Genomic DNA, 15398 nt, shown 5'->3' with positions numbered 1-15398 from the left:
GGGTCTTAACTGCGGCATGCAAGATCTTTGATCTGCATTATGGCATTCGGGATCTTTTTAGTTGTGGCATGCGGAATCTAGTTCCCTGACCAGGGATCAAACCCAGGCACCCTGCACTGGGAGTATGGAGTCTTAGCCTCCGGACCACCAGGGAAGTCCCTGAATCGTCCACAGTTTAATCAAGGGCTTCAGTAACTTGTGTCTATCCCCTGTTCAAAGGGTGGGGCAGCCTCATGTTTCCTGAGTGTTCCCATTATTCACAGACACATTCCAATTGATTTCCCGCAGGCCTCTGCGAATCTATGCTAACCACCCTGGCCCAGCTCTCGCAGAACTTGCCACTCTCTTCTGTACCCCATTAGACCTGGCTACAGCACCTGTGATTCCTTATGCCATCCACCAGCTTTGAGGACTGTCACTCCCACTCCACTCAGCTATAGGTCCTTGAAAGACAAGGATCCTGTCAGGTGCTTCCTGAATTCACTGGTATTTGGCAAAATGTTTGGCTATGGGCTCAACAAGTGTCCATTGAATGGATAAGTGAGCAGATACATGAGTAAGACTGAACTGTGATCGTTACTTGGGGTAAGAGATCATAATGCATTCCTTTTATCTTTACCACTTGAATTTATATCTAATTACTTCTCTGACCCTAGTAGATGTTTTCAACTATGAATATTCAATGAGAATGTATTAAACTACTCCACAGTCTGAGATTAAGGACTGCAGAAACGTAGGTAAGAGAGCAAGAATATGCCTGATGCAACCAACCGACCTGAGAAGGAACCAGAATTTAATTTGCTCCAAACATGGGGGTTTATCCTGCTCAGCACCCTCCCCCAAAGAGGGCAAAATGAGTTGTTAAAACATACATATCAACTCTTTGACTTTAAAATGAAAATACAGATGATAGCTAACACTAATAAAAGGCCCATCTTGGTGCGCAAACTGCTTTGGGAAAAATAAGAGTCGTGAAGGCTTAGGGATGCTGACCCCAGGATGCAGAATGACCAACAGAGACGTTCAGAGATGAGAGGCCCTCCAGTCGAGTGGAAGCTTGAAGCTCCACATGCACTCAGGTCTTGGCCTCCCCGGCGCCCTCTCCCTTTGGGAGAGAAAAGAGCTCATGCAGTCTCTGAACCGGCAGACAGCAGGCATTGCACAGGTCAGCGCAGCCCTGCCCGTGTGCTGGGGGAAGGTGGAGGACACTCACAGCTAAGAGCAGGGACTGGGTTCAAACCTCAGCCCTGCCCTTTCCAAGCTAATGACTGCACATTGTGCTTGTTTACAAGCCTGTTGTTCCTTTATAAAACGGGGAATGATACTGCCTACCTCCGCGGAATATTAGAAGGAATAAACAGAAGCCTATGAAGTGCTAAGCACCATGCCTGGCAGACAGGTACTCAATTCAATAAACAGTACCCTTTGTTATAGAGTGGCAGGTATGGCAACCTGAGAAGTCAACATTCCTAGGTTTGCACAGAGGCCAAAGGTCACCCAGATGAATCAACACACTGATTCTCAAACCTGGCTACACATTAGAATCAGCTAGGGAGCCTTTATTGATTTTTTTTTTTTTAACATTTCTTTTTCCTTATTTGGCTGCACCAGATCTTAGCTGTGGCCTTCAAGCTCTTTTAACTGTGGCATGTGGGATCTAGCTCCCTGACCAGGGATCGAACCTGGGTCCCCTGCACTGGGAGTGGAGAATCTTAGCCACTAGACCACCAGGGAAGTCCCTCAGCTAGGAAGCCTTTAAAATGCTAGTGCCAGCCTTCTGTACCCACTGAATCCAAATCAATGGAGAGGGGCCCCAGGTATTTTTTAAGGTTCCAAGAGTCTAACAGAAAGCCAGGGTTGTAACCCTCTGCTATAGTTAAGCACTGGGGTCAAGCAATGACCTATAAAGAAAACTGCTAATAGTCAAATCAGAACTAGGTGCCCAGGCCTAACAGGGAGGACATCTTGACTGCAGAATTTAAAAAAAAAAAAGTTTTACAATTGAAAACTACTCATCTTTCTAATCCTGAATACTGCACATTAATACCTCATTAAAAGTTACCAAATTCTCAGAAAACCACCACTCTGGAAAAGTCATAACAAAGCTCAAGTGTTTATTAAGAATTAAAAATACTGTAAATAAGCCATACAGTTCATTTCACAGTAAACTAAACAAACCTTTTTTTTCTTTTTCCTTTTTTTTTTCTTTTTTTCTTTTTTCTTTTTAAAGGGCAAGACAGCCATTAAAGAACAGTACAGCTCAAAGGGGGAAGGGAAACAGCAAATGGCTACAGAAAATGCACACGTTCCTCACTGACGGATGGGGTCTGCTGACAGCAAACCTCTTCAAGAACATTGTGGTAAAAGAGAGACAGTGGCCTCCATTCCCTGGGGAGGCAGTCTATGCCTTTATGAGCAGCTCTCGCAATACATTTCCTGAAGGAATCCAAGGACTCTCAGGGATTCTAAACCCTTATTCTGAATGCACTATTTGGGGCCTTATCAAGAGGTGACACAGGTCGGCCACAGGGGACTCTGTGGGGAGTTGTGCCTTCACATTCAGAACCGTCTGAATTCTTTGCATAGTTACCACTGAGATCGTGAAATGGTTCAGGAATGAAAAAGACACCTTTCCCCACAGAAGGTGACCATCAAACAGCTGATGCAACTAAAAATGGAGGGCTTGGCCCCCTCTCGATTCAGAGTTGACCTTAACAAGTCGTAACCAGTTGGAAGTGGAAGACAAGAAGTGAGTGACATCTCATGAAAACCTCGGCCAGAAGTACTAAAAAAATAAAAATAAAAACAAAATAAAACGAATTTTCCTTGAAGACAATTAGAAAGAAAAGTACCTCCTCCCCCCACATTTTGCTTGAAATCTGCCAGTCAGGCAGGATTTTTGAGGTTAATCTGCTTCTGTTAATCCTCAATTGCAGCCACTACGGTTCTTCCCTGACACGAGGGAGAGACATCCCTTCTAGAAGGTGCCTCTGAGGCACAGAAGCCAGGCCTTCAGGAACGCCCCCCACCCAAAGCAGAAGCAGAAGACTTTTGAGCAACTGGTGGCGCGTGATAACCATCATAAATAAGTTAACCGGGCACAAAAACATAGAAGGCCCGGGAGGTCCTGGTGGTGCGGGTTGTGGAGGGACCTGGCTGTGGGAAAGAGGTGGGGGGGGGCCATCAACACTTTTTTTTTTGGTCATGAAAAACTGCACTGGCCATCCGTGCCCTGCACACGCAATCCATTTAGACTTTCTCGTGAATCTTTTCCACTTTCACAAATAACCTATCCAGGTCATTCCTCAGGTCCTCTAGCAAACCCTTGGCCGACTCCAAGTTGTTCTCGTTGGTCTCAATCTTCACCGAGTACGCGACCAAACTGTCCACGGCAGTCCTGAGCATTTTCAAGTCCGACTCCACCTGGCCCACGGAGGCTCTGAGGTTGTCAAGAGAGGAGAGTCTGTCCAGCAGGTCCTGGGGGGGCGCGGCGGTGGCCTCGCGGCCCAGCAGCGTTTGGACCTGCTCCTGCACCTTCTGCAGAGCCTCCACGGCGCCGGGGAGCTCAGCCATGCGGCGCTTCAGCTCGTCCACGTCGCCGGCCAGCGAGAGCTGGGCCTCGCCGAGGCCACGCACCGTGCCCGCCAGGCCGCCCTCGGCGTCGGTGGCGGGGCCCAGGCCGGCCACACGCTCCTGCAGCTCGGCCAGGCGCCGCGCCTGCTCCTCGCTCTGCGCGCGCAGTGCCTCCAGGCTCTCGCCCTGGCGCGCCCAGGCTGCCCGCGCCGCCTGCACCCCGTCTTCCACGCTCTGCAGCCGTGAGTCCAAGCCCTGGCTCTCCTTCTGGAGCGTTTCAAAGGCCTCGGAGGGTCTGAAGGCCCCGTCTTCTTCTGGCCGGAGGGCTGCCGCCTTGAGTTGGCCGAGCTCCTCCTCGAGTCTCCTGATCTCGTCGGGGAGGCGGGCAACCGACTCCTCCGCCCTGAGGATCTTCTCCGTGAGCGCCTGAAGGGTGTGACGTTCCGAATCGGCCGCCTCCTTGAACCTCTGCTGCTCCTGTTTGAGGCTCACCAGTTCTTTGACCTCTGTGTAGACATCCGACTCCATGGTCTGGATGGTGCTTCTCAGGGCCTCCATGTCCTTCTCTTTGGACTTCACTGAGGTTTGTATTTCCTTAACCACTTCCTTCAAGGCTTTCAGATCCTGCTTGTATCCATCTGAGTCTTCCAGAGAGGCGACCTTGGCCTTCACGTCGTTGATTTCCTTCTGGCTCCTCTTCTGGACGTCTGTGAAGATGGCGATGTTGTCATTGATGGACTTGGTGAGCTCCGTCAGCCTTTCCTCCACAGTGTTCTCCAGGGAGGTGAAGTCCCGCTCCCGGGCATCCTTGACCACATGGATCCCATCAGAGAGGTCTTTGAGGATCTCATTCTGGAGTTTTTGTAGAACTTCACTGATGCGGTTGATCTCACTCTCCCCCTGCTTCACGGCTTTCTCTGTGAGATCATGTTTATGTTGGGAGCTTCTCACAAGGGACTCAAAAGTACCAAACGTGGCTTGCAGGGACTGCACCTGTAACCAAAATCCAAATGTTAACCACAGAGAACTGCTGAAGGGTTTTATGCTTCACCTATATTTCTTTTGATCTGCCCAGCTTTAAGGTCCCTCCTCCAACAGAACAGCACCATAATTCTCCTTTGGGGAACCATCCTTACACACAGCCCATGTGGTTTGGGGGACCAACCCAAAGGCTTCATTCCAAGCCCTCTAGGCCTGACCAATCAATGCTTTCCATCTACCCACTTCCCCACCCCTTCCTGGAACTACAGTGATTAGCAGATGGGCATGTGGCCTAAGCCAGGCCAGCAAGTCGATTCCAAAACTTCTCTTAAAACTACTGGGAGAAGAAACCTCTTTCAACTGGAATTGCTAGCTATAGGATGAGGGAAGCCTGGAACAGCTCAGACCAGCACATGATCAATGCCTGCCTACAGATCAAGCCAGCACAGAAGGAAGCAGAACTCAGGGAGGGCAAGGTCAAGTTCTGAAGATACAGTTTAAATCCCTGGAGACAGTCATACTGAAGACATCTACTCTGGAAGGAATCTACTCTGGAACTAGTAAGTTCGAGCCGATAAATTATCTCTTTCCCTCCCTCCATCTTTCTTTAGGGCAGCTTTAGCTGAATTTTTAGCTCTTGCAACTGAAAGGTCCCAAGTTTTCATAGAAACAAAGCTGAGGCACATGGGAGACAGTGGGCAGGAAGGCAGGAGAGCAGGTCCAGGTCTCTGCGTGGTAGTTCTAGCTCTTTGGCCCTGAGAAGTCACTGCCCTCAACTGAAAATGTGATCAGTGGACCAGTGGCCCTTAGCATGTTCTGGCTTGTGAATACATTATGATACTGATTGCCACTATACATTCATTCTAAATAAATTCTACCCTAAACAGGGTCTGACCTGGGAACCACTCCAGGGAGCAGGTTTACTGTCCTGAGAGGCTGAGAGTATGATGATTAATGGCCTGCCAACACAGTCAGAACTGCTGAACAGAACTACGCACGACAAAACGAGAGGAGAAAGGGTGGTGAACGGATTAGATAAAATAGCAAAAAATTGATGATTATTGAAAGTAGCGTTCACTATATTGATCTCTTCTTTTCTTAATGCTTGAACATTTCCATAATGAAGGGCTTTAAAAAAAAAAAAATAGCATGGGTTCTAGAATGGGACTACCTATGCTCAAATGCTAGCTTGGACACTTCCTAGCTGTGTGATCCTGGGCAAGTAATTTAGCCTATCTATGCCTTGGTTTCCTCAGCCACAGGACGGAAACAAAGATAGTATCTAATTTATTAGCTTGTTTTGTGAGAATAAAGTGCGTTAATATATATAAAGCACTTAAATTGGGCCTAACACATAGCTGTGCCCAGTCGCTCACTCTTTGCAACCCCATGGACTACAGCCCTCAAAGCTCCTCTGTCCATGGGAATTTCCAGGCAAGAATCCTAGAGCGGGTTGCCATTTCCTCCTCCAGGGGATCTTCCTGACCCAGGGATCAAACCCACATCTGTTATGTCTCCTGCATTAGCAGGTAGATTCTTTACCACCGTGCAACCTGTGAACAGTAACTGTCACCATCATTATGAACAGTACTCTGGGCTCTAGTTCCAGTCCCACCAACAATCAGCTCTGTGAGCACAAGGAAGTCACACTCAAATTCCAAGTCCGAAGTTCTTCATCTATTAACAAATAGGTTTCTAAAGTCCTTTATTGCTTCTATCAGTCTGTGATTTTAAAGCAAATTAGAGTAAGGTTCTCAGGGACTCCAGAATACTTAGACAATTTCCCTGCTCAACCAAATATAACCTGAGCCATAAAGGACACCTTGAGAAGGTACCAGAGACAGCTGACCTCTGAAATTAGGTTATTCAGTCACAGAATCTGCCTGTTTTAAGCACAGATTTCAGAACAGAGGTGTGACCAGGTAGGCACAGTACCTGAAACATGGTAGGTGTTCATCAGTGTTTTCTGAATGAATCAAAGAATGAATGAATTTACAGAGCGAAGCCTGACGAAGACCAGGCTGGTCCATTTCCCCCAACCTGTCTGTCACTCCTAACCTGGACTGGCTCTTTACAGATAGCTAGGAAGGGGACTAGATAGGAAATGACCGATGAAACCAATGAACAGGGCACACAAAGTGTCTCCCTATGTTGGTGCTCTTCATCCTCTGAGTTGTCCATCTTCACATGCAAAGACCCCATTATAACCAATATGCAGTGACTGTACGTTTCCCCAGCATGTGTGGGATGCCGACTAAGTGGTGGACAAGATGCCAGGGCAGAGTGACACTAAGACAGGACCCCTGCCCCCGAGGAGCTCACAGTAGGGGCAGGGGTGAGACTAGTTAGCAGTGGCTGATATTCAACAGGAACTTGATGTAAATAATTATGCAAATTTAAGAGATATCACCTCAATCCACTCTTATAATCATCTCATGGCATCTCCTATTGATCCCCATTTTACAAAGCAGGAGGCTGGGAAGTGGTAGAGCTGAGCATCAGAATCCAAGAATGTCTGAGTTTAGAAACTGCACTCTTGGCCTCCAGTGATACACCCAGGAAGAAGCATGTGCAAAGTGCACCGAGTGTGCACTTTGTGTGCACTGGACTCCTAGCCCAGAGTAAGATGAGAGGACAAAGAAATACAACCAGAGAACTCACTTGCCCACAAACAGCTCTTAGTCTCATTCAACTGACCCCGCCAGCCTTAAGCCTACTCCTAAAATCATTGTATGCCACCCTGGATCTGCCAAGGCAACCCAAGCCCTTCAGAGGGCCTAGACCAGAACCAGGGTTTCTGAAGCCCTGCGCCCATTTGTGCCTGCTGAAATCTTCAGGCTAAGAACAGGCCAGCCTCTCGGCCCATTCAGCAGACCTGGGCCATGCCCCAGAACTGACAGCATCTGAGAACGAGACCAGGGGGGCACCCAAAAGGGAAGTGGAATAGCATGCTTCAAAGTCACCCTGCTCTGCTTCCAACCCCAGCTCCACCACTGAGGGTCTGCACGTGACCCTGAATGAGTAACACAACTGCTCCAGACTCAGCTGGCCTATCTGTGAAATGGTTCTCATGTCTCAGAGGGTAATGGGGAATACCTGGCCCACAGTGAAGACTAATTATGAATAATAACAATACAGTAAGAATATGTCTCTGAGAAGAACCAAACCCTCATCCTCAGAGGAATAAGGTGCTCAAACTTAGTTTGTCAGAGGACCACTCATCACTACTCACTCCTCAAGGCAAAGTAAAATCTACTGGCCACCCTGGAGATGCAGAGAGAACTGACCACATGCAGTGGAAGATCCTATGTGGCAAATGTTCCAAGTCAATGAAATGAGCATTAACTGAGCACCTACTAGGTACTAAGCAAGGCATGGGAAAGATGGCAAAGTGAACAGGTAAGTGGTGAAGCGTGTTCTAGGAGTTCACTGCAGTTTGAATCCTAGCACTGCTACTTGCTGGTTGTGTAACCATGTAGAGTTACTCAGCCTCCTGCTGTTCACTTTCCCAGTCTGTGAAAAGGGGATTGTATCAGTCTACCTGTTGGCACTGTGAGAGCCAGATGAATGCACAATAAACATGAGGCATTAAATATGAGCCTGACTACACTACTAAAAAAGAAAGGTCACAATTTCAATGGTTTACAGCCAGGTGGATTCTTGAAAACCTGGAGAGAGTCCTCCCCTTACTATGGAGATGGAAGAACTGAGTACCCCAAAGGAAAGGGAATCTGTACAAAGCTGTGATGGAGCAAGAGTGGGAACCAGATGAAAGAATAAGGGAGGGGCAGGGAGGAAGCAGAGAGAATAAACCTCAATTTCTCCTGCCTCAACTCAAGACCTCCACCATCTGGGCCTCCGCTTCAGCCTCCCCTCTCACAGCCTCCTTAAATGTTACTCTGCTGCGGGCAGGATGGCCATGTAGCATCTGCCAAACAAGCCTGTGTGTTCCTCATGCCGCCTGTCAACAGTTACCCACCACCATATAGATCTAGACTGGTACCACGCTGGCCACCGGGTCACAGGCCTGGGCAAACTCCACCTCCTCTCTCTTCTGAACTCACAGTGCAGTCACCCTCAACCCAAACCTACCTGTGGGCCGCTTCACAAATAGGATTTGTCCTTCGCACCCTCCACAGGGCCTACCAGGAGCCATGCGACTATTAGACTTCACCAAATATTATGATTGATTGGTAAGTGGGTGGATCAAGAGAGGAAACAGAGAGCCTGCTGATGATACTTCAGCAGTATGTCTAATTTTTAAGAATGATTTGACATTCCAGATAGGCAAAGCAGCACTGCCTACTTAATTCCCTTAGAAAAGTCACCTCCCTTGGCCTGCAGCATGGAGCAAAATGACTCACTCCAGTTGCTCCGCCAGTCTTAAGAGGAAATTCCTAGTCCTGCATATTCTACACAGTCGATAGAAACTTGGCAGGGCCGGCAGCATGCTGGGAAAAGGAGGCAGCAGTTCCGGGCTCAGAAGTGATGGCGGGATTTTTTGTTTCAATCATGCAACCAAGTTTCATTGAGCAATGACATGAGTGGAGGACGGAGGACAGGGAACGAGGCTGAAGGAGCTGCACTTGGTGTAAAAAGAAAAATCAGAAAAGGTAGACCCTAAGCAGCTTCGTGTTGAAAGGTGGGTCCATCCCTACCTGAAACAGGCCCCAGTGGCCCCAAGGCTGTCGTGCAATCTGCCACTCACCAGCTGCGGTCTTTATCAATTAAGTTCTAAATCTCAATTTTCTGGTCTGGAAAACGGAGTCAAAACTGCCAGTCCTCTCTCCTTCCCTCCCTCCCAAGGTTGCCATAAGGATTAGATAATAAGTGAGTAAGCCCTTTAAACATCATATAAATGTACTTCCGTGGTATTATTCACCAGTGTGACCTAGTATCTTTGGCCGTTCCTCTCCTCTAAGGGTGAAATATGCTATCATACTTCCAAGGCCCACTTAGGTACACTGGTCTAATAAAGCGCAGGGGGCCTAACGAGATGAAATATTTCATCAGAACTATACAAATGAGTAACATTACTAGCTTCTCTTTCCCCGGGCTCCGGGTCTATTAAAATCTGGCTCAGATGTCTCCCACGGGGCGAGCAGAGGTGCGGCCTTGCCCGAGGCTTCCAGGGATGCGCTGGTTTCCCTTCCAAGCTTCTCTCCAGACAACTCTGCCCATTCAGCGGTTCCTAATCCAAAAAGAATGAGCTTCCCAGAGCCTGCCGGCTTCCTTACAGGTCACCGCTAATGTCCTGTGACAGGCCCTTGGCCCACCCTCCTGGGCGGCCGGAACATCATCGGGGCGATTCCTCAGCGGCCATTAACAAAGAGGGTCTGGGGGCTGCCTCGGTGCCAAGGGGCCGGGGCGAGGGGACCCCGGGCCGCTGGCGGAGGACACCCGGCCTGGGCCGGCGAGGGCCCCGGCCGGGAGGGCACGAGGGGGCCCGGCTGTGGGTACGGGTGCCGCCGCCGCCGGGAGCACGGAGGTTGGGGGGCCTGGGTACCCACCTTCTGCTCGACGCCCTGCAAGCCCTGACCCAGCTCCTCCCGCTGCCGGGAGAAGTCCTGGTGGCTGCGCCGGACGTGCTGGACCTCCTCCAGGACGTGGTGGACACACCAGCCCGAGAAGGCGGCCGCCGCCACCAGGGCGAGGTAGAAGAGAAAGTTGAGCACCCGGCCGAGCCTGCGCGAGCAGGACGCGGAGGACGAGGCGGCGGCGGCGGCGGAGGAGGAAGAAGCCTTGCCGCCGCGGTGGCCGCCCTTGCCGTGCGCCTGGTTCTGCGGATGCTGCGGCGGGTGCTGCTGTTGCGGGTGCGGCGCGGGCGGCGGCGGGTGCTGCTGCGGCGCCGGCGGCGGCTTCTTCGCCACGTCATCCGCGCCGCCCGACGGGTGGGCGCCCTTCTCCGAGGGGCTCGCGGCGCCGTGGCCGCCCTTGGAGCCCCTTTGTTTGGCCGAGGGCATGGCGGGCGCGGCGGCGGCTGAGGCCGCGGGCTGCGAGGCGAGCGAGTGGGGCGCGCGGCCGGGGAAACTTCCTCGGGCTCCCACGGGGCTGGGCGAGCAGCACGCGGGCGCTGTTGGCGTCGGAGCGGCCGAGAGAGAGAGAGCGAGAGCGGGCGGGCGGGCAAGGAAGGAGGCCGGGCGAGGGAGGAAGGAGGAGGGGGCCTGCCTCCGCCGCCGCCGCCGCGGCGCCGACCCCGCCTCCCGGGAAGGGAGGCCGGCGGAGCAGAGCCCGGAGCGCCTGCCACGCACGCTGGGGCCGGCGGGCGGCCCCTCCCCTTGCCGCCACGACCCCAAAGAGGGAGGGCCGAGCGGGGGGCGGCCCCGCGGGGTCTACGGAGGCTGGGATAGGGCGAGGGGATCTAGGGGAAGGCGGCGGCCCAGCCGGGTCTACGGGAGCCCGGGTGGGATGAGGGTGGCTGAGGAAGAGGGGCCGCCCAGCCAAAAGGTCCGGGGGTTGGGGGTTCGGCGGAGGGGAGGGTGGTGGCCGAGCGGGGTCTACCGGGGCACGGTGGGGGCAGGGGGCGACGATGGTATCCCAGCCGGGTCAGTGGAGGTCAGGGCAGGCGGCTGCAGGGGGCGAGGTGGGGAGCGGCCGGGCCGGGTCTAAGGAGGCGGGAACCGGCTGCCGAGGTGGCCGCAGGGAGGGGGCGGAGGCCTGGGTCAACTGGGACCCGGACTGGCGACTGAGCTGGGGCCCCGGGGCCCGGGGATAGGCGGGTCGGAAGTGGAGGAGCCGGGCAAAACCTAGTGCAGAGGGCTCAGCGCGAGTCCCGCTCCCTTCTGGACGCTTGCGAAGAGAGGGAATGAAGGGGGGCGCCCCAGGAGCCCTGTTCCTGGGAGTGGGAGTAAAGGGGCAGCAAGAGACCCCCATTCCCTTCCCCGGGGAGCTGGGGAAACCCCCAATCCCCCTTACTCCTCCGCAGTCCCACCCTCCACGCCTCCAGGGGTTGGACCTTTTTTGTTTCCTGGGGTTTGAAGGCGAGGCAGAAAGGCCTTTCTGAAAACCAGTTGGCCCCAAAGGCATGTTTAGGAAAAGTTAGCAAAGATTATCGGGCTGCTTGAAGATGTTCAAGGGAAGAGTCATGAGCGGCCCACTTAGCCCAGCCAGTTCAATGTCGACACTGTTGACTTTTTTCTGAAGCCCGTTCAACTCCATTTTCTCTTTACACGCGCCCCCCCCCCCCCGCCCCCGCACTGTGTCCACCATCCCCGCTAAGGACAGGCTCTGTGCTGCGTGCTGGCGACCGGCAGCGGCCGCAGTGAGAGGACGGCAGATCAGGGCTTCCACGCCTACTCTGGTGGAAGGAACTAAACTAATGCCAGGCTCTGTGCTCCGCAACTTACATATGTGTTCTACCAAACCTCACTGATATCTTCTAAGATAGGAATTATTTTACCTGCTTAATGGGAGACAAACGGAGCTTGAGCCCCACTCCAAATGATTGTCCCAAGATCTCCCATAACGGTAATTTGAACCTTGATCTGCTTTTTCGCGAGCCTGTGCGGCTTAATATTGTTGTTTAGCCCCTAAGTCGCAGTCTGACACTTTGCGACCCGGTGGACTCTAGCCCACCAGGCTCCTCTGTCCATGGGGTTTCCCAGACAAGAATACTGGAGTGGGTTGCCATTTCCTTCTCCAGGGCATCTTAGGCCATGGAGAAATTAAGCAGTTTGTCCACTCTCAGTAAGGCCAGTTAATGCTGCGGCAGGTACTGAGCTCCACTTTACAAGCTTCTTTCCCCCTAGTCTTGGTGTCTGTCTGTGTGTGTGCCTGTGAGTTAGCACCCCTGTTTCTTTTCCCTGGAAACGTCTCTCAATTCCTTCTTTAAAAAAAACACTCCCTATCCTTAAGGCCTAGTTCAAATTCTCTCTCTCTCATGAAACCTTCCCTGTAAACCACGTGATACCTCTCATGAGACTTAGAAACAGAAGACAATTGCAAAGCATTGTGTAGGTTAGTTCAACATAGCAAACCTTTGTTGAGGGTCTGCTACATACCAGATAAATGTCTGCAAAGTACTAGAGTCTCCTCTCTTCGAGGATAGGAAGCAACCATTGCCTATGTCTCTATGAATCTCACTTTATAAGATATTTTTAAAAATCTCTACTGAATGAATGAACATATGTGCCTGCCCTCAAAGGGCCTGCATTCCATCTGGAGAAACATGCAGAAACCTTTTGAAGGCTAAATTGTGTCATCCAGACTATAAATGGAAAACGAACTTGGAAAGCAAACCATTGGGCTGCACCTGGGGAAGTCTTCTGAGGTGGAAAGTTCTTAAACAAAGCCTTGAAGAATAGATTTGCATAGGAGGAGAGCAGGGAGGATATTTCTGTGGCGGAAATGGGGGTGAACCCAGGACATCTGTCTGACATCAAGGGTGTGAGCTGCAATTAGGAAAGAGAGAGATGAGCTGGGTGGAGTGGGTCCAGGTTGCAGAGGTTCGCAGAAGCCAGCCAGCCAGGCAGGCACAGGAGTTACTATTAGTGTGGGAGGCCAGAGTAGATTAAAGCAGGTTCTGGACTAGAAATACAATCATTTGCTCCAGAGAGGAACGTCCCCACTCAAACTAAACACTAGGAGCTCTGATAGAAAACTCCCTGCTCACCAAGGCCTATGACTCTGACCTAGGAGGGGAGAAAGGAGATGGCAAAGGAAAGCAGAGGCTAATATCAGAAGATGCTAGAAGAACCTTGTTTAAAAACTTCAGCAGATTGTGTTTCAAGTCTCTAGTGCACAAAAAAGTAACCATCCTCCTTCAAGCAATCATCTATGTTAGGGCAGAGGTAGTGATAATTTGCAAAGCGGCTTTGGGGGCCCAGCCAAGCTCTAGCCTAGGAGGCAGGAGCTCTGCTTTTTAGCCTCACTTCTACCACCAAACTCTGTGACCTTGAGAAGTATACTTCTCCTCTTCTCTGGATTTCAAGGTCACCATTTCTGTATCTCTATAGGCCTTTCTTATTATTAATCTATTTCTTATAAAAATAGTCATCTGATTTTTTTCAATCAATTGTATTTCTTTTTTTTTTTTAATTTTTAATTTTTTTATTTTACTGTGCCAGGTCATAGTTGCAGCATGAGGGATCTTTAGCTGCTAACACTTAGTCGTAGCATGTGGGGGTCTAGTTTCCTGACCAGGGGTTGAATCCTAAGCCCCCTGAACTGGGAACTCAGAGCCTTAGCCACTGGACCACCAGAGAATTCCCAGTAGTCTGATTATCATGAGAAATAATAACATTTTTAAACTTTTAAAAGTTGATTCAAAACATAGGCCTGCTTTAAAAATGACAGATTTCTTAACTTTCTGCCTCCACCGAGCCCTGGGAGAATGAAGGGATGGGAGATGAGACTGTTATTAGTGTGTACCTCTCACCCTTTTCCTTTTGGGAGGTAGTGAAGTATAATAGTTAGACATGGGCTCTGGAATAGACTAACTTGAGTTCAAATTCAGCTCCATGACTGATGGGGGAATGTGAACTCTCTGAACCTCTGTGTCTTCAGAAGTAATAAAAACTGCTTCATCTGCTTGTTGTGAGGGTTAAAGGAGAGACACTGTGTGATCCTGGGCGCATGGCAGGACTCAGTGAATAAAGAGTAGGTAGAGTCACTGAAAGTCTGGCTGCACACAGAACTTCTATGTCTAGATTTCAACATTTTGCTTTCATCATTATTTCTTGGAGCTCCCAGCACCATTCATGGTTTATAGACCGCAGGCTCTGATGGCTTTAACTTGAAAAAGCAGCACTGTTTCTCTCTGGATTGTGGTTCCACCGTGGTGTTCAGCTACACCCAGAGGAGGAGGTTGGTAAGTAGTCGTGGAAGCACACCTTCTAGGACAGGAAGACTCCAACGGTTCTTGGGGATTTCCATTCTTTTATCCTGTTTTCTTTGTCAACACAACACACATTTAGAGGAAGTTTCCTGTCTCCTCCTGATTTCTTCTCTGAGCCTTTTCCATTTCACCCTCTGTAAAGTATGTTTGATGGTCAGGAATGTAGGTAGAAAAGACAAGGAGCTAAAGACATCTCTTCCTTTCCCCCAACTTGTGCAAAGATGCTTTTGAACACCCTGAACTGCAAGGATCTTCAACTACCTAGAGCTCTGTAAGCCTTCAGCCCTTTGGTTTTCTGCATTTCAGTTAGAATGGCTAAATAGAAAGCCCCTATTACTTCGATTGCTGCTTCTCTATTCCAGGTTGACAAGAGGTCAAGGCATGAGGCTCAGTGCCCCGCAAACAGGGTGTCTGTTAGTCTCAGTGGTCCTCAGTCCCAGGAGCTCCCCAGCTCCAAAGCCTGAGCTCCATGCCGTAGGGGAATTATTTCTTGTAACTCCCGGCACCTATGAGGCTTCACTTAACTGAGTCCTAGTTTTTATGGAAGAAAACCATACTCCCTACCCCATAAAGGCAACATGAATACTCACTTGATCTTCTCGTCCACTCATGATCTTCCTCGTCCCAGCACATGTCAGTAACATCCGTCCGGTTACTCAGGAATCATCCTTGACTCCTCTCCTTCTCTCACCCATCCCCCCATATCCAGTGCAATGTATTAGCAAATTTTATCTAGCATCTCTGACTTCTTATGACCTGCACCATTATCCCGTGGATCCAAGTCACCACCCAACGTACACTTGGGTTATTTAAATACTCTCCTACTGGACTCCCTGATTAAGCACTTGCTGCTTCCCTGTGGTCTTTTTTCAATACAAAAGCAGTCCCTCAAAATGTAAGTCAGATCCTCTCACACCTCTTTCCAAAACCCTGCGATAACTTTTCAAGACAGTCAGAGCCAAAGGCAGTTTTTACAATGACCTCCAAGGGTCCCTGTGTCCTGGCCCCC

At 50.5% G+C, this 15398-nt stretch overlaps 1 protein-coding gene across 1 annotated transcript; it reads right to left on the bottom strand.

Moving 5' to 3' along the window:
• Window positions 1–2094: 2094 nt before the first annotated feature.
• On the bottom strand, window positions 2095–10774 carry CKAP4 (cytoskeleton associated protein 4). Its single transcript, XM_043881478.1, has 2 exons — window positions 10065–10774; window positions 2095–4566 (listed from the first exon to the last, which is right to left on the bottom strand). Exons 1-2 carry the CDS (start codon window positions 10515–10517, stop codon window positions 3250–3252), a joined length of 1770 nt encoding a protein of 589 aa, XP_043737413.1. The 5' UTR covers window positions 10518–10774; the 3' UTR covers window positions 2095–3249.
• Window positions 10775–15398: the final 4624 nt, after the last annotated feature.

This window comes from Cervus elaphus, chromosome 22 (genome assembly GCF_910594005.1).
Source record: "Cervus elaphus chromosome 22, mCerEla1.1, whole genome shotgun sequence".
NCBI classification, from domain to species: Eukaryota; Metazoa; Chordata; class Mammalia; order Artiodactyla; family Cervidae; genus Cervus; species Cervus elaphus.
The sequence above is the reverse complement of the archived record's forward strand: the minus strand, read 5'-3'. Positions and strand labels throughout refer to the sequence as shown.